The sequence below is a fragment of the Eleutherodactylus coqui genome, chromosome 2 (assembly GCF_035609145.1).
Source record: "Eleutherodactylus coqui strain aEleCoq1 chromosome 2, aEleCoq1.hap1, whole genome shotgun sequence".
Taxonomy (NCBI): domain Eukaryota; kingdom Metazoa; phylum Chordata; class Amphibia; order Anura; family Eleutherodactylidae; genus Eleutherodactylus; species Eleutherodactylus coqui.
Window position 1 is genome coordinate 123,294,982 of NC_089838.1, and position 25,410 is coordinate 123,320,391.

Below are 25,410 nucleotides of genomic sequence, written 5' to 3' on the forward strand. Positions count from 1 at the left end.
CTGACCCATAGAATAAAGTTATAATGTCATTTTTACCGCAATGTGTATGTCATTAAAACAAGGCTCACCCCCCCAAAGATGCCATAATTGCGTTTTTTTTTTCCATTTTACTCCACTACGAAGATTTTTAAATGCTTTTCAGTAAATTATATGGTACATTAAACTGTACCGTTAAAAAATACAACTCATCCTACAAAACACAAGCCGTCAGCCAGCTGGATAAAAGATGTGTGATTTTTCGAAAAGTGGAGAGAAAAAAAAAACTGAAAAAAAAATAGGTACACCCATCATTAAGGGGTTAAATATGGTCAGACAGTCATTTTATAATATATACCACATTAATAAATACAACTGTTGTAAAATATACTTAACCTGGCGTAAAATTGCTTCTTTGTTTGCCAGCTCGTTTTCCAGTTTATCGTTCATATCATGGATGGATGTTGATTCCCTCTGTGCACTGAGATATCGCTTCTCAAGAGTTGTGATTCGTTCTTCCATATCTTCTTTTTGAGCCATAGCCTGGAATTCACAGAAGTACATTGTAATATACATAAATGTAAGTAAAATATGTAAATGGGTTGTAAAGGGTTACAAAAAACATGGCCGCTTTCATCCAGAAACACCTCCACACTTGTTCATCTTTTGTTTCTGGTATTGCAGCACGGCTCAAATGAAGTGAATGGGGTTGATCTGCAATGCCACACTCAACCTGTGGACAGGTGTGGTGCTGTTTTGAATTTAGCTATGATCATATGAGCATTCTAAATGTAATTTAAGGCATTACTACACACTGTGTACATTTTAGGACTCCCAACGTGATCAACATCTGCGAGATTTAAAAGAGCAATGAGTGGGGACTGCTAAATATTAGCTTTATCTAGTTGTAGATTTATGTTCTACTATTTGTTGTATTCCTAAAAAAGTGGAAAAAAATCTCATGGTGGATGTTTTCAAACAAATGCATGTATAGAGGACCTATTGTAGTTCACTCCTCCTCATGGGGCAGGAGGGCTCAAAATTTATTTACCAAATTTCCCCGAAAATAGGACCCTGTCTTATAATTAATTTTTGCCCCAAAAGAAGCACAGGGTCTTATTTTTGGGAGTGTTTTATACTCACACAGCATGCACCGTTCCAGCCCCCCCCCCACCCCCCCTGCTGGTCACCGACGCTCCGAAAGGCTTCTGTGTAGTCCTCAACGCCAATGGAGCATCTCTTGTTGGTGACGGGGCTTGAATACCCCGCCTCCAGCAAGCGATTGCTCTGATTGGTTCACGAGCGCTGCCTGAGCCAATCAAAGCCAGGGCTCGATAAACCAATAACAGCCATTCAGTGATGTCATTCAATGAATGGCTGTGATTGGTTCATTGAGCGCTGGCTCTGATTGGTTCACGGGCACTACCTCAGCCAATCAGACCAATCGCTTGCTGGAGGTGGGGTATTCAAGCCCCATCACGACCAAGAGGCACTCCATCAGCATTGAAGACTGCACAAAAGCCTGCCGGAGTCCTGTGGAGCAGCAAGAGGGACCCGGACAGCGCCTTTCATGTGAGCATTGCTTTTTTAAAATGTAGTGTAGCTAGGGCTTATATTTCAAGCTCCTACCCCCCCCCCCCAATAAAAATCTGAGTAGGGCTTATTATCGGGGTAGGTCATATTTTTGGGGGAAATCGGTACTATCCATTCTTTTTAAAAAGGAGGGGGCAATCACCTAGCCATCTATTGTAGGAGAGGGAAAGCTCTGCACAGGTTCTTATTGCCACTGGGGAATGGGGTGAAGTTTTCCTATGTTAGGGCTTTTCTCTGTAGACTGAGTAGAATCTAAAGGGGTCATCAGTAATGGCCCAGTTTCTTTTTAGGTATAAATAATGTGAAAAACACATGCATAAAAAAACAATGTTTGTGAAAAATGCATTATGTAATGCCACAAGTCCAGGATAATTAACACTACCTCCCTAATGTCTCTCTGATATTTTGTATTCATTTCTTCTGTCTTCACAAGATCTTTTCTCGCGGTTTCCGCTTCCTGTTCAACCTCCCCAACTCGAGCAGACAATGATGATAAACGTTCTTTCATTTGGGTCATTTCATAATTCTGCTTCTCCAGTAGTTCTTGGAGTTCCACCATCTGACTGGCTTCATCATTCGAATCAATAGAGCCATTTGATAACCTCTGCGGAAAAAAAGGTAGGATATGAACAGAAAACTTTGATAGTAGACTTTTGCATTGGTGTAGTACAGATGTAGCAATCATTAACATGACTGGTGCATTGGGATAACTTGCTTTACAGCTTTGTTGTACACTCTACTTAAATTATCATAACCCATTAAATATCACATTTATGTTTGCTAATAAAAGTTTTCTATTTTGGAATGTTAACACAATACTACTAATAATAAATCATTTTAGATCATGTCCAATACAGATTTACTGACCCCCGGTACCCGGCAGAAAGCAAAGCTGAACAGAGTTTTAAGACAGACAATGAATGACTGGTTGTAAAAATTAGAATTCACAGTTTCAAATGAACGGGTTTGTGTCAATAAACAGAACAATCAGGTATTTACTTGATTTTTATGTGCTTCAATGACAGTTTAAAACAACACCCGTTAAAAAGGATTTTCCAATTTTCGCAAAAAAAAAAAACAGCTTAATGATTGTATAATGGAATGTCAATTACCTTCCTAATATACTTTTTAGCTACACAATCTCTGATTGTCTGTGAATGAAAATGCTGTTTATATTCTGAGGTCTTGATCTTTTCCAATGGACGGAGCATTTTATATCAGTATTTATAAGCCAAAAAACAAGGGTCGATTTAAATCACTGGAGAAATATAGTAGCCTTTTTCTTTTTTGCGTGCACTCCTGATTTTGACTTCAAAATACTTACCCAATCTGCAATGTGCGAATAAGGCCATACACAGCTCATGAAAATGATCTCTAGTACATTTAACCCTTTGCAATCCAATTTTATATTCAGGGTTTCCTATGGGGTTTTCTTATTATGCCATTATACAATGGCACCATCTGCTGGCTAGAGGCAGTACTGCAGTATGCGACATGCCGGAGAGGCCCCCGACAACAGTGGCCAGTAATATACAATAAGAATACCCTGCCAGACGTCTTCTGACCTCGGAAGCTGTACAGCCTTCAATCAGAATGTCTTTAGAGTGGATTGGAAAGGGTTAAGGTCCTTTTATATGAGCCAATTATTGAGCCTGAACAATAGGCCGTACACTTGTTTGCCCTACAATTGGGCAGTATAAAAGCTCCAATGATCAGCCAACATTAGAGCGAATGGTCACTGGTCGGCTGTAAATCTGCCTGTGTGAACAGGGAGATGTACAGCCAGCCCATGTGAAGGAAAATTAAACGAGCACTGATCGACATGTGTTTGATTGGTGCTCGTTAGATTGGACTGAGAACTTGGCCGGTCTGAAAGGGCCTTTAAAGAGCACCTGTCAGCTTATCCGACATGTCTGCTTCAGTAGATATTTGCAATTTCACCTTGTCAATGGTCCATGTACCTACACGGTCAGCAGTGATCGGACAGTGCAGAGCTGTAGAACGATGAACCCCACTGACGAGGGATATTGTTATAGCCAGTGTTGAAATGTTGAGGAACGGATACAAAAAGTTTATTCTAAACTTGTCTAACTTTTTATTAAACAGTTGCATAAAAACTGAAGCCTTCATTAAGTGACTTGTTGTGAAACCCTAACAAAAACATTAGACTGCTCAACGGTAAATTGTATATTTTATGGAGATCACTTTTACAACTTATTATAATTTTAGGTAGAGAAAGATTCTTCATGATCTCCGACACCTGTGCAACACCAGCCATTTCATTAAAAGGCAAATCAGCACTTGTGTTCTCAGTAATGATGGGAAACACATCAGTAAGCAGGCCACCTTTAATCACAGCTCCAATATCTGGTGCTCAATTACCTCATATAATGACAATCTTTAGGAATATGGATAGGTTTATTGCCTTTCAGAACGAGTGTTGGTATTTAAATGAGCTCTATACTAGAGTTAATGATAAGATAGCAAAATCAGTTTGGAATAAGTAAAAAGTTTATATAACGCAGGCATAATTTTCAATTCTGAACTAACATACTGTGTCAGGAAGGTAAGGTGAGGCTTCTTTTATATTTTGCCATTTCAGAAAAGTTGCAGTCCATTAATGCCCATACTTTTACTTAGTTCCTACAGATATGTACTAGCACCCATATTGTCAATTTCAGCACTTTGTGTAGTTTTATAAAACTTTCTAATTACTTTTCTTACTACAGCAATTAAAATGACCCCCTGTTGTGTCTTATACAAAAATATAGATTAAAGGGGTATTCCGAGCATTTACAATTGATGACCTGTCCTCAGGATAAATCATCCATAGTTGATCAACAGGGGTCGATCGATTGCAGAAACTGCAATTAAATTGACATGCTACAGAATTAAAATGTCAGTTTCCACACGGGTTTTGTGTGGATTTTTTCTGCATCTTGTTGCCAAGATTTTCAAAATCTAATCCACTTTGTGGCTACTGTAAACACTGCAGAATGTCCATGCGGAGGGTCCACAGAGAAATTCCGTGCTAAATCCGTCCCATGTGGACCCAGGCTAAAGGGATTTTCCAGGCAGGGCCTGCCGGGATACACTGGGGTCAGAGCAGAAGCGCTGCTCTGACCTCTGTGTAGTGGCCGGCACTCGTAATTGCAGGAGCAGCTCTTATTGAAATCAATGGGAGCTGGGCTTGCAATTAAGAGTGCTGGCCACTACAAAGGGATCAGAGCAGCGACTTCCGCTCGGACATTACTGTATTCCAGCAGACGCTGCCTGGAGAACCCATTTAATGTCAGTTGAGTGATTCCTAGCCTGGGAGTTATATAGAGACCAGCAAGAAATCTCAAACTGTTGGGGGGTCCAAAAGCGGCTATAAAGGATATGTGAATAATACACAGCATAAAAAAATAATAGCAATTATAACACCTTTTTTGTCCACAATCTTTTGGCAGGCAAGTGCCTTGTTAACCAATTAGGATAGTTAGAAAAACCTTTTAACCCTTTCCAATCCACTGTCTGACATCTAAAGACATTCTGATTAAAGGCTGTAAAGCTCCGATGTCGGAAGACATCCGGCCAGGTATTCTTACTGTAGATTACTGGCCGCTCTGTTGTTAGGGGCCTCTCCAGCATGTCACATACTGCAGTACTGGCCCTAGCCAGCAGATGGCACCATTGTATAATGGCAGAAAGAGAAAGCCCCCTAGGAAACCCTAAATTCAAAATTGGATTGCAAAAGGTTAATGACAATAACCTTAATGAAATATAGGTATTCAAGAGAACCTGTCGGGTACTTTATGCCGTGCTCACTGAGGGCAGCACATTCTAGTCACAGGCATGCTGATTTTTGGTGGACTGTCATTTATAGGGGTAATGTGTAAGAGAACTTACAGCTGGTTTCTGTATATTTCTGCAGCTTTTGGCAAGAGTTTAATCCAGTTTATTCACGAGGACCTAATAACACCGCCTGCCAGGTATCTAAGTATGCAGTGTAATAGCTAAAAGTCTATCAGTCAGGGCAGATGGGAGAAGTTTATAGGTCCTCCAGAATAAGCTGGACTCAACTCTTGTCGAGAGTTGCAGAAACAAACTAAGTTCTCCAAAATCCCTGCACATTACCCTATAAGAGACGGGCTGCTGGAATCCGCATGTCTGTCCCTATCATGTGCTATCCTCAGTGAGCACAGCATAAACTACCTGAAAAGGTCCCCTTTAATAATAAAAGGTCACAGTGTTGCTACTATGAAGGCAGGGCTTTGACAACTTCAAATTATTTCATAAAAGAGAAGGATAGTTAATGAACCTGTAGCACGACCCAACTAACTCAAAATGGTAATACAGATAAACAGGAAGGTCAAGCGTAATGTAACTCACAACAGGAGAGATAAGCCTAGCTGCCTCAAAGGCTGCACTGAGCATAATACCGCAATATAGTATTTGAAACTAAGTCAGGCAAAAACATTAACCAAATCAATTATAATGCTCCAGAAGGCAGGCTTGTTTATGAAACAAGTGCATCACTAAGGTATAGGACAGAGAGAGAGAAAAACGAAGTCGATGTTTAGCAAGACCCACTAAGTGACCATGTGAGGTTTGGAAACAAGTATGACAACATTGTCAGACAGGAGATATGGAACAGAATGCCAAGTAAATAAGACAGGAAACATATCCTAAGGAACTTGGCTGCATTCTGCAATGTTGTAGCAGGGGGTAGAGTTAAACAGAATTTTTTTGCCCTAGAATAATTTGGCAGGAACATCTATACTAGCAGAAGACACAGCTGTTACTATGTTCTGCGTTCTAGAGAAATACAGCTATATCAGAGTGATTTTGTATTATTGTAGTAGCTTTAGGAGTCAGGATGTGATTCAGAATTTCAATATTATAGATTTTTTGATGGAGAATCGATAGACCAGTTCTCTTGTACTGATTTTGAAGCCTCCTATTGCCTTGATTATTTGTGACAATCGTATTAGTCAAAATCTGGGTAACTCAGAGTTCTCTGAACTGTTGGACATTCATAGTGGTGAAGCTGATGCTAACACAAAGTGCCAGAAACAAAGCAGAACCGCTAAGTACCGTGTTACACTGGCTTATATTAATTTCTGCCCCAAAAAGGGCAATAGGTCTTATTTTCGGGGAAGGTTTTACTATACTTACCTAGCAGGCTTGGTCCAGGTTTAGGTCCCTCCCGCTCCTCTTCATAACCCTGGCGCACGATTCCCTGCAATCCTCGGCGCTGGTACAGCATCACTTCCTGGTTACGGGATTCATAAATCCCACCTCCACGAAGAGATGGCTGTAATTGGTTCTTCAACTGCTGCTCAGCCAATCAATGCAGCATATCTGCTCAGAAAGCGATTGCGATTTCCATGAGCAGAAATATAATCGCAGCATGTTCTATTTTAGTGCGGATTATGCACGGAACGTTTCTGTTGAAGTCAATGTAAGCCGTCCAACTAGCAGCCTACCTGCAATTCCCATTTCGGATATGCTGCGGGTACCCGTGTCATGACCTAGCGACAGCACCGGAAATACAAATTTTTTTTCCAAATTTCTACTGCGCATGATCGACGGCCACAGCAAAAAGAAATTCAGGTATGCAGGGTTGCCGGCTGCAGTCCGAGTCGGATTCCACTGTGGGCTGCCACATGTGGAATCCAACTGACCTTACTGGTATCGGCATAAACCTATCCTCAACCTATGTAAATACAGAAACTTTCCTACTAGAGTTGAGCGACTTTACACTGCCGAGCTTGATGCTCGTTCGAGTATTAGCGTACTCGATGGTGCTCGTTACTCGAACGAGCATCACGCTGTGTTCGACCCCGCCCCAGTTTTGTGGCTTCTACCCGCTGTGACGTGCCTGTTTGGGCCCCTCCCCGCTGCAGCGTGCGTCAATGGCAAATTTTTTGGCTGGCAGGCAGGGAGAGAGAGAGAGGGAGGGGGGGAGGGAGAGGGGAGGATAGGGAGAGGAGGGAAGAGGGGGAGAGGGGAAGAGGGGGTAAGGGGGAGGGGGGGAGGAGCGGAGATGGAGAGGGGGAGAGAGGAAGAGGGAGGGAGAGGGAGAGAAAAACACGAACCAAGGAAAAAAAAAAGCTCGGGACCCGGCATCCCACATACAAAAATGCTTGAGTCTCCCATTGTAGCCAATGGGGTTCGTTACTCGAGTAGAGCTCTCGAATTTTACGAAAAGCTCGACTCGAGTAACGTGGACCCGAGCATTTGGGCACTTGCTCATCTCTATTTCTTACTAATATGCGTTTTCCACTGTTCCCTGCATACACTGACCTACCTATTATAGACAAACCTCTCCCGATGAAGAACAACTAATGTAGCAAACGCTAAGAACAAAGCATTGAATCATTCTAATGTGCCAATAACAAGAAGAAAAATTATTATGTATTTGGTTCATGAACTGGATAATTTGTTAGAAGTATAAAATGGAGGCTCGGAATAATCTTTCATAGGTATTAATATGGCAGTACCCTATAAAGAGAACATAATTATGTGGTGTAAATGAAGGAATATTAAAATGACAGTCTTCCATTGAATCATTTCTTTTAATTAACAGATTGAGCTTCTTGACTCTTTAGCTGCACTTTTAGACAATTTTTGCAAGTTATTTAGGCTAGTTTATGGCATTTTTAGTATTGTTAAAAATGTTAAAGGATTTCACAACTACTATCCATTATACTAATGCATGAATCCTCTATATATGCAGACTAGAGATGAGCGAGCATACTCGCTAAGGACAATTACTCGAGCGAGCATTGTCCTTAGCGAGTACCTGCCGCTCTGAAGAAAAGGATCAACTGCCGGCAGGGGGGCGGGGAGCGGCGGGGGAGAGTGGAGAGGAACGGAGGGGAGATCTCTCTCTCCCTCTCTCCCCCTTTGCTCCCCCCTGCTCACTCCCACAACTCACCTCTCACCCCCGCCGGCACCTGAATCTTTTCTTCCGAGCGGGCAGGTACTCGCTAAGGACAATGCTCGCTCGAGTAATTGTCCTTAGCTAGTATGCTCGCTCATCTCTAATGCAGACCCCAAAGTTTCATTAAGGTAAGGTTTTACATGGAGAATATTAAGCCAGCCTTTTCCCCTATATTTTTCCTTACTCTGTATACACAGATGAGTTCATTCTAACCTTTGCACAAATTTTTCCAATTTCTCACCATACACATGTAATACTATACTGTGACATGCTACCTAAACCCTTCACAGGCTGTAACTTGCATCAGAACAACAGAGTGGCCACAAGAGACAATTATAGCATAAATATCTCCTGACAGAGTACTATTTGCAAAATCATGTTTTTTTATTAAGCTGGTCATCTTGCACCACACATATCTTGGGAAATGCTGAACCAAGAGGAAAGGGAAGGACAGACATAACTGCTTGGAGAAGTGGTGAACTATCTATTTTGTATTATGCTACATTTACTTAGACCCCTTAAGGACCAAGCATGGTAAATATATGTTGCTTGGTCCTAGGCTGTAATCCTGTCTGATAGCAGAATTACGGCACAGGATTAAAGCCCTTGATCCGGCAATTAAACAGAAGCATGTCAGGTTCAGGGCTGTCAGACACAGCTCCTAATTGGTGGGGATCTCTTCGCTTACTGGCGACAATCCTGAAACGGTCCCGTGTCCCGTCCTCCTCACTGTGGAGTTACTGCCCCCACCCCACAGTGAGGAGGAGACTAAATGGAGCTCTGGTCATGCAAGCGCATTAGTACTCCATTCAGTTTCAATGGGACTGTGGAGATATTCGAGCTGTGCGGCTCAGCTTTTTCCATCAACCCCATTGAACTGGATGAAGTGCTGACCGTGCATACTCGGCCAGCTACATTCACATTGATGTCATTGTACGGAGACAAGCAACAGTAACAGGAAAGTGGGACAAGGGAGTCCCAGGGGTGAGACTCTCACCAATCAACAAGTTATACTTTATGCTGCAGATAAGGAACAACTTGCAATTTCTGGTAAAGCCCCTTTAAAAAAGCAATACAGAGATGGTTATTATGCCAGGAACAAGTACGGTTGCAAAGAATATTTATTTACCTGGAAACCTACCATCTATTTATGGCACAATAGACCCAGGTCAATCTGAACCCACACATTTGGCATTGCTAAGAGGCAAAAACTAAGTTAAGAGATTTTTTAGATTTTATCTTTAGATATTATTACTATACAGTAGGTTGGCACTTGCAAAACTACATCGTTACAATCTTTATGTGATTTACTTCAAGCTTGTTTCAGGACTTTAAAGCAGTTTTCCAGCTTATCTTTACTGGTGACTAGAGATGAGCGAGCATACTCGTCCGAGCTTGATGCTCGTTCGAGTATTAGGGTGCTCGAGATGCTCGTTACTCGAGACGAGCACCACGCAGTACTCGTCTCGATTAAACGAGCACTGACCATCGAGTTCAATGGAGCCGGCAATACAGCCGGCTCCATTGAAAGCAATGGGCTGCCGGCGAGCGCGGGATGAATTGTCAGGAAGGGCTTAAATATATAAGCCCTTACCTGCAATTCATCCAGAAATGTGTAAAAATAAAAAAAATATATACTCACCTTGTCCCGGCAGAACGATGTTAGCCCATTGAATTCAATGGAGGCGGCAATACAGCCGGCTCCATTGAAAGCAATGGGCTGCCGGCGATCGCGGGATGAATTGTCGGGAAGGGCTTAAACATATAAGCCCTTCCCTGCAATTCATCCAGAAATGTGTAAAAATAAAAAAAATATATACTCACCTTGGTCCCGCTGAGCCAATGAGAGGCAGCAGTCACTCACCCATTCATAAATTCATGAATGGGTGTGTGAGTGAGATCTGCCTCTGATTGGTCAGGCTGTGACCAATCAGAGGCAGCTCATTCAGCAGGCGGGGATTTTAAATCCCCGGCTGCTGAATACTACTCACAGCTGTTCAGAGCAGTTCATGAGGACTGCCGCCGGCTGCGCTGAACTCCGTCTGCTGGGACTAGGTGAGTATATATATTTTTTTTATTTTTACACATTTCTGGATGAATTGCAGGGAAGGGCTTATATATTTAAAGGGGTTGTCCCGCGAAAGCAAGTGGGTCTATACACTTCTGTATGGCCATATAATGCACTTTGTAATGTACATTGTGCATTAATTATGAGCCATACAGAAGTTATAAGAAGTTATTCACTTACCTGCTCCGTTGCTGGCATCCCCGTCTCCATGGTGCCGTCTAATTTTCAGCGTCTAATCGCCAGATTAGACGCGCTTGCGCAGTCCGGTCTTCTGTCTTTTCTCAATGGGGCCGCTCGTGCCGGAGAGCGGCTCCTCGTAGCTCCGCCCCGTCACGTGCTGATTCCAGCCAATCAGGAGGCTGGAATCGGCAATGGACCGCACAGAAGAGCTGCGGTCCACCGAGGGAGAAGATCCCGGCGGCCATCTTCAGCAGGTAAGTAAGAAGTCACCGGAGCGCGGGGATTCAGGTAAGCACTGTCCGGTTTTTATTTTTAACCAGTGCATCGGGTTTGTCTCGCGCCGAACGGGGGGGCTGTTGAAAAAAAAAAAAAAACATTTCGGCGCGGGACAACCCCTTTAAGCCCTTCCCGACAATTCATCCCACGATCGCCGGCAGCCCATTGCTTTCAATGGAGCCGACTGTATTGCCGGCTCCATTGAATTCAATGGGCTAACATCGTTCTTCTCTGCCACAGCTGTTACAGCTGTGGCAGAGGAGAACGATCTTTATGCTGACAGTGCGGGGGGGGGGGGGGGTCTCGCTCTTGCCACTATTGTGGCTTAATAGTGGGACCTGGGAACTTGAGATGCAGCCCAGCATGTAGCCCCTCGCCTGCCCTATCCGTTTCTGTGTCGTTCCCATCACTTTCTTGAATTTCCCAGGTTTTCACAAATGAAAACCTTAGCGAGCATCGGCGATATACAAAAATGCTCAAGACGCCCATTGACTTCAATGGGGTTCGTTACTCGAAACTAACTCTCGAGCATCACTGAAAGTTCGACTCGAGTAACGAGCACTCGAGCATTTTGGTGCTCGCTCAGCTCTACTGGTGACGTATCCTCAGGATAGGTCATCAGTAGTTGATTGGCGAGGGTCTGCCGTTAGGAACCCCAGCTGATTGAGTGCCCACTGTCAGAGCCACAACTCACAGGAGTATAGAAAAGAAGCAGTCAACTGCAAGTGTCTACCACTGCTAATTACAGGTGCAGGTCCCATTAAAATCAAAGAGCTGCACTTGCAATTACCAGCGTCGGCAACTACACAGGGTCAGAGCGATCTGCTTCTACTCCATACCCTGTGTTTTTTGACAGCGACAGTGGTGCCCAAGCGACAGACCGCAGCTAATCAACTACTGATGACCTATGCTGTGAACATGCCATCAATAAAAGTAGCCTGGAAACCCCCTTTAATATTGATGACCTATTCTTGGCAGACTGAAGGGACAGAAATTCCAGTGCTCTACCCAAAGCCATACATAACTGCTGTGGCTGTGTTTGGTACTGCAGCTAAGTCTTGCAAGAGCCCTTAAGTTTTTCTACTAGCACAAATTTAGTATTGTAGTTACAACTTTTAATAGTTTTTCAGTTTTTACTGAACCAATAGTATGGTGGCATTAAACCCACTATTCTGAAAAAGAACTAAAAACCACAAATGCTTGTCTTACTTACCACTAATCTTACTTAACAGCATTAACTTTACTAGACTTATGCATGCACAGTCATGTTAATAAAAATGGCTACAATGAATATAGTGAAATAGCACAAAACAGTGATAGATGACTAGCTAGATATAGTAACCCCTTCCTGACATTCAACATACATGTACGTCATAATGTCAGAAGGCATGTAGGAAGTGGGCTCAGGAGCTTAGCCCATTCCATGTGTCACAGTTGCTGGATGTGTTACATAGCTGAGCCCCCATCTGCAGCATCCAGGAATGAAATAATTCAGATCCTGGCCATCCAACCCCTTAAATGTCAAGGTCAATGTTGACTGCAGCATCTCAGTGGTTAGAGGAAGGAGGTTCTCTATGTCACCCAATGGCCTACTCACTTCATGACAAGACTGAAGGGTGACAAGCAATTATCAAGGCAGTAGGAGACATAGGTAAGGCCTCCTGGCCTGCACCATGTCTCTGGCAGCATGTAATAGGATGACAGCTAAAGCACAATGCACTGCAATAGAGAAGCATTGCAATGTATTGTACAAGAAATCAAGAGATAGCATGTTCAAGTCTCAGTAGGGAATAAAAGATATTTAAAAAATAAATAAAATTAAAAAAAACTTGTGTAAAAAACCTAACATTTAAAAGAAAACCCCTTCTCCACTTTTTACTTTAGAAAAGATATACAATAATAATTGGTATTGCTGTGCTTGCAAAAATACAAACTATCAAGCTATCCATTTCATCCTGTATGGTGAACATGGTTAAAAACTGCACAATTGCAGAATTGCTACTTTGTGGTCACCTTGGTTTTACCTAATAAATGTAGCAAGAAATGATCAAAAAGTTGTATTAACCCCAAAATACTAATTAAAAACTACAGCGTACCCACCCCCCACCAAAAAAAGGGGTGCAAATCTGGTGACACAAAAGCAATTTAAAAAAAAAAAAAAAAAAAGAATTGATTTTTTTGTATTATTTCACTGTTTTAAAACATAACAACTATCTAAATTTAGTATTGCCAGAATTGTACGAGGTGCTCAAAAATGTATCCAACCTTTATTCATGAAAAAGTTTTGTATTCAGATACAAAGTAGTCCCCGTTGGCAGCCACACACTTCCCCCAATGCTTCTGCCACACATAGAAGCAATGCTAAAAGCCTCTTTTGAGATGGCGCGTAGCTGGTCCGTTGCATTCTGCATGATGTCTTCTCTGGATCGAAATCTGGTTCCTTTCTGGGGCATTTTCAGCTTGGGGAAAAGCAAGTCGTCACATGGAGCCGTCGGGAAAGGAGGGAGCCTGACTCTCCACTGATCTGAACCCATCTTTGTACCACTTCTTTATCTGTGTGGTGCCCATTGCTTCATCCCCAAAGGCCTTTTGAATCTTGCGGATTATCTCCACTTGGGAATGGCCAAGCTTTACACAATTTAATGCGGTGGCGTTGTTCAAGTTTTTCCGTCATTTTGTCAAAAAAGAAAATCAGACGGTGCTCACTTACACTTCCCCACTCATCGGCTGTCTGCCAGCGACTGGCAGCTTCTGCAGGCAGGAAAAAATCCAAGCATGTGCTTTAGGGTCGCCTAAATACATGGACCAAATCACGCCTCCATAGCTTCATTTGTTTACGCACAAAAAATAAAGTTTATATACTTTTTGAACGCACCTCATATTTATCTGTACAATAGAGTTAGCATAATTTTTAACACACAATGAGTGCTTGAAAAAAATATGGCAGAATTGTTTTTTTCATTCCAACCCCAAATACATTTTTTTCTAAAGTTTAGCAAAACACTATATGATCCATCAGAAGTGAACATAAAAAAATGCAACTTGTCTTGCAAAAAAGAACCCTTTATATAGCTATGTCAGAGGAAATATAGAAAAAAATTTGCAGTTTTTGGAAGACGGGATGAAGGAACAACAATGAAAAATAGCGTCTGCAGGAAGGGGTTAATGATAAGTAACACAAATGTTTACACAAACTCATTGCGTGTTTAGCTGCTATATTCTGAAGGCTAAGTACTGCGCAATCTCATTTTAAGACACTGAGATTCCTAGGCACCACGGGCAATCAAACAGCAACTTTCCCAAAGGGCATCTGTGGAGGAAATGTGTATAACCATGATTACACTAAAGAAAGACACTGCTTCTGGCTCTTAGTGCTGTAAAAGAGACCAATTAATTACACCCGCTTGTCGGGCCAAATAATATAACGCATAAAGCAATTTTAGCAATAAACTCCAACAGTTGCAACAGTTTACACGGTTTACACATTTAAAGCACAGATGGCAGCACTACCCCAATTGGTACTAGTGTGGGTGCAAAATCCCAATGCCGCACGGTCACGACCTCTAGAAGCAACCAGAAGTTAAAACACAGGACTGCACATATTTCTTGAATTTTCAAAAGTTTGTGAATACTTTTATTACAGATGTACCAGATTTTCACTGCATAGCCAAGCAACGTTTTGGGAAGTATAGCCCTTTATGAAACAAAAACATCAAATTCAAGTGCAAAGTAATGGGAAGACAGTTCTAGTGGGGCTGGTGGTTGAGTCTACTGGATGATACAGGTCCCCTTTCACACTCCAACACTACCATCCAGTAGACTCAACCACCAGCCCTTCTGGAATTGCCCTCTGATTACTGTACATTGGACTCTTGATGCTTTCACTCTTTACTTGCTGAAGGGCTATACTAACCGAAAGGTTGCTTGGATATACTGTGAACATCTGATATATCTGTAATGAAAGCATTCGCAAACTCTTGTGAATTTAACCCTTTGCAATCCAATTTTGGATTCAGGGTTTCCTAGGGGGTTTTCTCTTTCTGCCATTATATAATGGCGCCATCTGCTGGCTAGAGCCAGTATTGCGGTATGGGACATGCTGGAGTGGCCCCTGACAACAGAACAACCAGTAATATACAGTAACAATACCCTGCTGGCCATCTTCCGACATCAGAGTTGTACAGCCTTCAATCAGAATGTCTTCAGATGTCAGACAGTGGATTGGAAAGGGTTAATTAGTTTATGGAAGCCTGTGCTTTGACTTTCGGTTATAATAGTTTACACCACCTCAGCAACAATAAGGAAGATAAACTATAAAATCAAATAACAAACATGGCCAATTGGAACACACTCGTAATTACAACTGGACACATATTAGAAAAGTGATCAGTTGTGATTGCCATCTGCAGTTTTCTCTGTTTTTTTCATATATAAATATATATGGGTATGGTTACACTTGGCAGATTTGATATGGATTTTAAAAATGCACAGCAAATCTGAAATCCAAACTTGCAGCGTTTGGTGCAGATCAACAGCAGATTTCACCCCTTCAATTCAATTAATCTGTATGGGCAGGATATGTTGCAGATCCGTTCCAGAATTTTTTGCTATAGCGGAAAATTTGCAGCACATCCGCCATGTGTGAACATACCCTAAATGAGCCATCAGTCTGTAGTTTAAGACACAAGAGAGAGGTTTGTGTGTTTAGAGGATACTGGATTTTTTAGATAGTAATTAGAGATGAGCGAGCATACTCGTTAAGGCGATTTACTTGAGAGAGCATCGCCTTTTTCGAGTACCTGCTGGCTTGTCCCTGAAGATACGGGGGGGCTGCGGGGGGCGGCGCGGGGCGTCGGGCGGGGTGGAGAGTGAAAGAGATCTCTCCCTCCCGATCCCCTCCGCAACCCCCCGCTCAACCCCGCGCCCCCCCCCCCCCCGAATCTTCAGGAACGAGCCAGCAGTTACTCGAAAAAGGCGATGCTCTCTCGAGTAAATCGCCTTAACGAGTATGCTCGCTCATCTCTAATTGTAATACCTGCTATAATTCACCGTGTGAATGTAGGACCAGATCATTACTTATTTTTGATCCCCTAAACGCAAACAAGAATGCGTCTATTCACTGCCAGTAAGGAGAAATCTTAAAAATGTTGATTAGAGATGTAAAGTACATTAGAAGTTTATATAAGGTTTCATTAAACAGTGATTACATTTATCTAAGATTTAAAGCAGTGTCTTGTTACTGGACAACATCCCTTTAATAGGGCTGCCTGTACTAAAATAATAAACTGAGCTATGTTTACCCCACCGTCAGGATCCAGCCCTGTAGTCCCGCTGCGGTCCTGGTGTTTTTTGTGACAGTGACCATCACTGGAAGTCAGGAGACCACTGCAGCCAATCACATTCCTGAAGTGCAAATTAATCCCACCATGTCTGTGTGTGTGTATATATATATATATATATATATATATATATATATATATATATATATATATACACACACATACACATATATATATATATACATACATACATACATGCTTTTTCGGATCTATTCCATTTAAGCCTGAGGAAGAATCCTGAGAGCTTGGAAAGCTCGCTGTAACATCATGTATTTTTGTTAGCCATTACAAGGTATCATATCTGCAAGATTACTTGCTTTCTCTTGCTGGGAACTAAGTCAGCACATTCTAACATAACTACTGTGGTGCGAATATCAAATCAATATTGTCAGCTAATAATACGCAGAGCGGACCTTACACAGTAGTAGCACGGATCCACAGCGATAACCTCTGGATTACTTGATGTATATTGTATGTATATTTTTCTTACCTTGTCATGAACCTTCTGTCCTTGCTCCATTCCATCCATGGGTTCCTGATCTGTGGCTTCCCCGGTAACCATCTTTCTCTGAATATGAGCATTTTGTTCCCTTAATGCAACAATCTGCAAACAAATAAACATTAGTGATATTACTGAAAAATAGCATTCATTTTGTGCATCACAGGTAAGTGGACAGTGAGCGAAGGGATACGTTGCTTCGTAAAAACCGTAGAGCCAGACATTCCTTACCATTGTACATCTGACTATAAATATGCTGCAGCCCATAGTATTTGTAGTTTCTTGTATCAACCTCATTAATATTCTTAAAGCTCTATAAAATAATGCTACTCGGGTTTTGTATTATTACTAGTACAGTGCCAGTTAGCTTCCGTTATTGACTTGTCTAGAACTTGACTACTCTCTACTCCATTTAAAAAGTTTTGAAAGTTATACAATACATGTTATGGTCCATTAAATGGTACCATTGAAAAATACAACTTGTCCAGCAAAAATCCAGCTCTCATATTGCTATGACGGTGGAAAAAGTTATGAATCTTGAAAGGTGGGAATGGAAAAAAATGAAAATTAAAAAACGAAAAAAGGTCAGGTCTTTAAGGATTTAATAGGAATATGGAAATCATTTTGCATATACAACAACCCTCACTGTTCTGGGAAAGCTTTCCACAATATTTTGTAGTATATCTGTGATCATTTCCTCCACTCCAACCACAAGGGCTTTTGAGAGGTCAGAAACAGAGAAGGTTTAAGCTCGTAAGCAGCGTTCCAATTCTTTCTAAAGGTGTTCGATGGGGTTGAGGTCACAGCTATGTGCAGACTACTCAAGTTATTCCACACTAGACTCATGAAACCATACTTTTATGGACCTCACTTTGTGCACAGTCATGCTGGGACAGAAAAGGGCCTTCCAAAAAGTTGGAAGTATACAGTTATGTAAACAGACTTTGCATATTGTAGCAGTAATATAACCTTCTCTGGAAATAAGGAGGCCCAACCCAACCCTTGAAAAACTGCACCATACCATAAGCCATAACCCACCACATTTTATAGTAGACACTATGAATTCTGGTATGTAGCTTTCTCTGGGCATACAAAAAACCTAGATTTGTCCTTCAGACTGCTAGATAGCAAAACACGATTCATCTTGATGTAGACTTGTGTGCAGCTGTTGATCCACTGAAAACAATTTATTGAAGCTTTGAACACACAACTCTTGCACTGAATCACTAACTACTGAGTTCCAAACTGCCTGTGCATTGGAAGCTTCATAAAATGGCTTTCCATGGTCGAGCAATGGCATACAAGCCTTACATCACCATGCACCACACACCAAGTGTGGTGCATGGTTAAAGTGGTGTAAAGCAACAGAGGATAGGCAAATATGCAGTGCCATATGCTAGAGTCTTGGGTAGCCAAACTCTGAGAGTTTAAGGGATCTAGTACTTCTTAATTGAGCTGCGGCTACTCCTAGATGCTTGCACATCACCATAATAGCACTTACAGTTGACTGGGGCTGAATGCAGGTATAACAAACTAGATGCAGAGTATTAAGGCAGTAGTATGCAGTCCTAAGCTCTCACTCTCGACCTGAAGGTTGCGAGTTCAATCCCCGAATGGCTCAAGGTTGACTCAGCCTTCCATCCTTCCGCGATCGGTAAAATGAGTACCCAGCTTGGTGGGGCATAATTAATAAATTACCTGAAAGCGCTACGGAATAAGTTGGGGCTATACAAATAATAAGATTTATTTATTTTATTTACTTGTGGCTAGGGTGGCTTCATATGACAGTGTTATGTTTAAAGTCAGTGAGCTCTCCGCACTATGAGCTATACCACTACAAATATTTGTCTCTGGAGATTGCATGTCTGTGTGCTTGATTTAATTCACTTGCTAGCAATGGATGAGACAGACAAACTTGAACTCAATAATTAGGATGGATGTTCACATATTCCGGGCCATATAGTATAGTATACAGAGCTTTTTCTGTATGGAGAACAGCTATTTCCTCCCTCCTTATAACTTTAAACTTACTGCTTTGTCTGGTTGTGTGAGAACTGGCTCCACAAGGAGCTTTGCCTGCAATAGGAGACCAGAAATCTTAAGTCTCAACTCGTTACATAAGCCTTATACCCCAGTCAAAACAGAAGGGATTAGCAGGAAATTAATACCTGTGTTCTCTTCAAGGTTTCTACAAAACTGTTGGTTGCAGATGCTACGATGAATTCTACAAATTGACAAGCACTCTAAGGCTTTCCCCTTTACTTTTATCCATTTTTAGGTATAGCGTTCTATTTATTCATGTCAAGTTTAGTGTTCCTTTAAAGGAATGAGGTAGATTGCCCAATACATGCTGTGATGATTTCTAAAAAGTGGTCTCCTTAGGATACCCATGGTAAAATCCCAAATAGATGAGGAACATCTGAATCTCTTGCAAAGCCCTTTTATTCCACTTTTGTCCTTTGCTGAACTGCTGAATTGTATATTGGCAGGGTAGTTGGATGAATGGAATTTTGCTAGGAATAGCTCATATTTACAGCTTTATGAGTATTCCAAACTGGTATCTGCAAGTAAAAATTATGTAAACTCACAGTGAAACATTATACCCAGTGGGATGGAGTACCCATAGGCTCATCTCATGCAATTAAAATTAGCCTACATTTTGATTTAAAGCATGCAGACTACCTTAGGTTTAATATTAAAATGAGGTTTATTCAAATTAGTACATTAGGTGGCATTTGCAAAACAACTTCTTACATAATACAAATTACTGTAGATAGAAAAAGCAGTTCAAACACTCTTTGGTTCTATACATTAAAGATGTTGTAACAATGACCTTAAGATCCTTGAACCCAATATTGTAATATATCTCCTCCAAAAAAATAAGTGAAGACTAAAAAAATCCCAGCAAATAAACAGGCCTGAAGTCTAGGAAAGACAAATGTACAATATAAAGAACACATTAAAGAGGTTGTCTGGTTTAAAGAAAAAAGGATATTTTCAAGTACTTTGATTCTCAATTAGTAGACCGGCTCACGACATCCACCTATTAGCTACCATAGAGCGAAGAGCAACTCACATCTTGGAAAACTGTGTCTGTGCTTGAGGCTGTATTCACATGGGTGAGAATTCCATGCAGGTTCTATGTCTGAGATGGGCAGGACTTGCATAGGAAAAGAACCCATTTGGGTTCATTCACATGAGCGATTTTTCACTTGAACGGAGTATGAAAAATCATTGTATGTCCTGTTCTTGTGTGAGTCTCAAGACAGGGAAACGGAACACTTGTTGGTGGGTTTCCCAACAGATTGCTCAGCAGCACAGCAATAGAACACCCTGTGATTATTTTGCCATCAAGTGACCCTTTTAATTAAAAGACATTAGTCAAAATGGAAATCCCACGGAAATCTCGAAGAATAACTGCACTGAAAAACCCCAAAGATTTCCACGCAATTTCTGTCCCATGTGACCCCAGCCTTAGAGTTGTCGAAAAAAAGGAGAGAGGCCACTGCGGAAATGAAAAAAAAAATTGACATGCTGCAGCTTTGTTTTCTGCGCCGCATGTCCGTTTCCACCCGACTTGGAAGCAAAATCTCATCCACTTTTCTAGCTAATCCCAGGATTAGGAGCCGCAGTGGACATTCTGCACGGAAATTCCACGGCAATTCTGTCGCATGTGAACCCAGCCTAAAGAGCAATCCAATCTATGCAGATTTGCTGCCGACTGCCTTCACTTCATGGAAGATCTGCAGCAAACTAGAGTGCATTGTAAATTCCAAAGACCCAATTTGCATGTAGATTTTCAAATCCACAGCATCCTCGATCCACAGATCTCAGCCTATCAATTACAAAGTTTGAAATCTGCAGTCAAAACTTGCGTGAGTACAATACAAACTTATAACACAACTTCTAGCACTTGGAATACTGCAATATGAAAAGCAACAGGCATCATAGGCGGCAGATATGAAAATATTATTTGTGCTTGTGTACGAGGCTTTACAACACATTTTGTATCAGCAAAGAAATCAAGGAGCTTCAGGAAAACAGAGCATCTCCAAAAGGAAGTATAAAGAACTCTGTCCTATGTTATGTCGCCTCTCAGAGAAAAGTTTCTATAAAAAAAAATTGCTAGGGGAAAAGGGATTTCCTTTTTTTGAGCTTCTTCGCCAACTGTAGGACTGGTTTGTAGAATCCCCCTCACATCATCACTCTCTGTGAAGTTGCAGTTTTAGTTTAATGAGCAATCCAGAACTTCAGTTACTTCCTGCGAGGAACCCTTGGTGCACATACTGCTCAGATCTGACAGCACTGTTCAAAACTTCCAAGCTTTCCCTAGTCTGAGGAAAAGTATTGATGCTGCGGCTCTACCACTTATATTATTGCACAATTGATAAAAGTATGATTTGTCTTTTAAAATCCTCTTCATTTGAAGAAATTGAGAGATTGCGCTTTAACTAGCTGATCAAATTTAATCCACCTTTAAGTTATCCCAGAGGCAACATCTCTATGTATACTAGGGGAATTTTTTGTAAAAAATATACATAATAATAATTATTATTTGTTCACACTGGCATCATAATTTCTATTAATAATGCTGCTGTGATGAATCCCCCTTATGACACATCTAAGTGAATGCTAGACCTCACTGACTTATAGTGGGATTTGTTCGGATTCTCTCAAGGTTTCTGTTGCTATGACGACATGGGTAACTCTATTTGGGGTTCTATTATTGCCATCAAGTGTTTGAAATCTTAATAGATCTCCCAATGAAATACTCTAGCGCACGAGTAAAGATAGCCTAATAAAAAATATTTAGGCGTTTTTCTTTTTTAAAGGGCCATTCCGGTGAATTTTTTTTTCATTCATTATGTAGGAAACCCCGGTATATATAAGTGTGCTAGTATTACCTTGGTTATTTTATCTGAAACCCTTGGTTTCTTTTTCCTCAGATAGTCATGTGATCTCAATTCTGACCAGCTCAGATCTACTTGGGGTTATGTGTTCAATTTCTAGTCAATTTCCCAGTCTGTGTGAAGAGGTTACCTGAATCCTACCACAGAAACTGCCTAGAGGGGAACACTGAAACTCCTATCACATTTACGGAGAATGATTATACAGCTCCTGCGACACAGTTATAATAGAGGAGGTCACAGCTCATCCTTCTGACTGTATACTTATGGTCTATAGCTTATTTAGGCGATTATAGAAGGTAATGATAATTAAAGTGTCCCTCCAGCAGGCAAAAATGGTATAGCCTATAGCTAATATTTTGCTGATGCATCATGGGATAGTTTTGAAAGTGAAAGTCAAAAAATTGCACTCTCAAGGTGGTGGCTGATAAGCATCAGGCAGGGGGCTGCACTGCATGGAAGTGACTGCAATACACAAATAAGACCTCCAGAGTATGATAGTCTATCAGTGAGGAGGGCAAGGATGGAAAATGTGTTTTTGCTAGAGTGGCCCTTTTAACTTTTATGTTACCAGCCATAAATAAAAATCTTGAAATATTCCAGTTTGTACACTACCCACTGTTAGTGAAATTAATATGACTCCATGTTCTATCTTATACATAGCCATTCTGTAAGCCTATAGCCATCTTCTATGTCTCTTTTCACTGTATTCATCTGTCCTCTTTCTGAAAGATTTATGGATATAAAGTGGATATTTGATAAGCCTTGAGTGAATCACTAAGGGCTCATGTCCACGGGCAAAATATGATTTAGGATCCGCAGCGGATCTCCCGCGCGCGGATCCGCATCCCATAGGGATGCATTGACCACCCGCGGGTAGATAAATACCCGCGGATCGTCAATAAAAGGCATTTAAAAAAAAATGGAGCATGAAAAAATCTGGACCATGCTCCATTTTCGTGCGGGTCTCCCGCGGGGTCGGCTCCCGCGGGCTTCTATTGAAGCCTATGGAAGCCGTCCGGATCCGCGGGAGACCTAAAATAGGAATTTAAAAGAATTACTCACCGCAGCGGACCGCGAAGCTCTTCTCTTCCTCACGGCCGCATCTCCCTTGCTTCGGCTCGGCGGATGTGCCCGGCGCATGCGCGCGGCACGTCGACGACGTGCCGGCGATGTGCCGCCGGCGTAAGGAATTCATCCGCCGGCCGAAAAAGAAGATCCGGCCGTGAGGAACAGCTGACCTTCCCCGTCCGCTACGGACAGGTAAATGCTTTTAAATTCTTATTTTCAGCGCTCATGTCCGCGGGGCAGGAGGGACCCGCTGCAGATTCTACATGTAGAATCCGTAGCGGGCCCGATTTTCCCCGTGGACATGAGGCCTAAGTCTTTTCCTCCAGAAGATAGCTACTGTGGCCTTTAGACTGGCTGATGTGTCAGACTGGCATGTCCCTAGCTGTTCACATATGTTCATAAACATTCTCTCTAACCAACTTATTGTTTAGATTTACTGTACCAAGAAGTTAAATCATTTATGGTCAACTCTGCGCCTGCGTGCGTTTGGTTGGCATTTTAGATGTTCAATCCCTTATCTTGTATATTTATATTTTGTTTATATTTCTTTGACCAATCGTAACAAATAAATTACAATAGATTTGAATTATTCTAATTGAACATGTGACCCTATAAAACCTGTCATTTGTCACTGAATAAACAGATTGCTTTGGATCACATCCAATGCTGTGTGATTTAATGTAAAGCTCCATTTACACGGGACGAATGTCGGGCAAACGATACCTGACACTCGTCCGTGTTTTCTCGCTCCCGTGCTCCTGCACAGGAGCTAGCAGAGCTGTCTGGTTCATGGAGTAGCCAGCAGGGGGCCGGGGCAGTGCAGGAGCTTTCTCTCCTCTCGCTCCCTCGCCCCTCTACATTGAGATAACACAGCGGCCGTTCACTACTTAACGGCCGCTGTTTAAACGGAACGATCAGCTCATTGCTGATCTTTTATGCTGCAGGAGCACAGGAGCAAGGAAACACAGGGACGAGTGTCGGGCATAGTTTGCCCGACATTCGTCCTGTGTAAATGGACCTTTAGTCTCCTGATCTCAGCTCATCTCTAACAAAGAATTTGGACCCCAATAGCATACTGCATAGCAAATATTGGTATGCACTAACACCACTGAAGCACATACAATAGGCTGTGCTTTCTGCAGATCTGTTTCCAGCTTTAGTATGAAGACTAGTAAAAGAGTCAGTAGAGCAAATTTGTTATCATTAGAAAGCAGTGAATTTAATGAAAGATAATAACCTAATTTTACTGCAGGTAAGGGTGACTTTACAGGGGCCAACCATCGTCTGAATAATCGCTCAATAGAGCGAATCTAAGCGACAGCTGTTCCGTGTAGACAAGTGAGAATTAATTCACTAGTCTCTAGTTGTTTCAGCTCCTCTAAGATTAGTCACAGGTTGATTGTTGTCTGGTGTAAACGGGTAATTGTTGTCTTTCAACAAGTAGCCAACAACTTTGCAGGAAGGTGTGCGCTTGCTTAGCGTACTCCTCACACCAAAAAAGGGAACAGCAATCGCTCTGTGTAAAAGCAACTATTTTGACCGATAGTTGTACTATGTAAAAAGTTACCCTACGGCAGAATACAAATATTATCCACTCTACATATATTTTAAACACACAGGTTAGGGCTGTATTTTGCCTCTTTCTGGAGAATGTTTTAGTCTATTGACCCTTATTTTTTTTGTTTTCTTCTGCTATGGCTATGAAGTAATAGCATATTGCTAAGATATATCATTTTCTGATTATTGTGCTGAGATCTATGGGACTCCCAGTGATCCTATAAGAATGAAGAGGATAATAGCTGGTTCAGCATTGCATCTCCTTCACTGTTCTTTCTCTGTACAATGGCCAATTCCCTTGAATGAGGCAGTGTTGCATTTCCATGGCATACAGAATGGCCTGAGAAAACTTCATAGAGGATGCAGTGCTAAACCTGTGCCGTGTCCTGTTCTTTCTAAGATTTGGTGAGGATTCCAGTCCGCCATTATTAATAAAGTGCTGGCTTAGCCTAGAAATAGGATATCACTTTAAATGATGGGAAAACCCCCTTAATTTCTAATTATTGCAGCTGCTATAAAGCACACCTTTCTCTACTCTACTGTCTATACAGACAAAGCAGGAATAATATGTGTGTCTTTGGCAGGTTACACATCTGTGTCGGAACCTCCAACCAAAGTTTCTGCCACAGACCTGTCTGAAAATGCTGGAAGAAAAGGTGCTCCATGCAGTGCTTTCTCTTCCATCCAAAAGCTGAGCAGCAAGCGGTCAGACCCGATTACAGTCATTCAGGTAACATAGTATGTCAGTCTGAAAACAAACATATGTCCATCCAGTTCAGCCTATTACCCCCAATGTTGATCCAGAAGAAGGCAAAAAAAAACAATGAAGTAGAAGCCAATTTTCCTCATTTAGGGGAAAAAAATTACTTCCTAACTATAATCTGGCAATCAGAATAATCCCTGGATCAACAACCCTTGAAGTTATTAATGATTATAACATATAATATTGTATCGCTCAATAGCACTGTCTGGTTCCCTCCAGAGACAGAACAGTTCGGCCGTGGGGATTTCTC

General features: G+C 41.7%; 1 protein-coding gene across 2 annotated transcripts in view; it reads right to left on the bottom strand.

The window, feature by feature from the left end:
* The window catches only part of PPFIA2 (PTPRF interacting protein alpha 2), a 344,020-nt gene that overhangs the window by 111,191 nt on the left and 207,419 nt on the right, over window positions 1-25,410 (bottom strand). For both annotated transcript variants that reach the window (XM_066591485.1, XM_066591486.1), the window contains 3 exons: window positions 16,854-16,967; window positions 1,952-2,173; window positions 373-519 (listed from right to left, as the gene is read on the bottom strand). In XM_066591485.1, coding sequence (XP_066447582.1) covers window positions 373-519; window positions 1,952-2,173; window positions 16,854-16,967 — 483 coding nt within the window. The remainder of the gene's footprint in view (window positions 1-372; window positions 520-1,951; window positions 2,174-16,853; window positions 16,968-25,410) is intronic.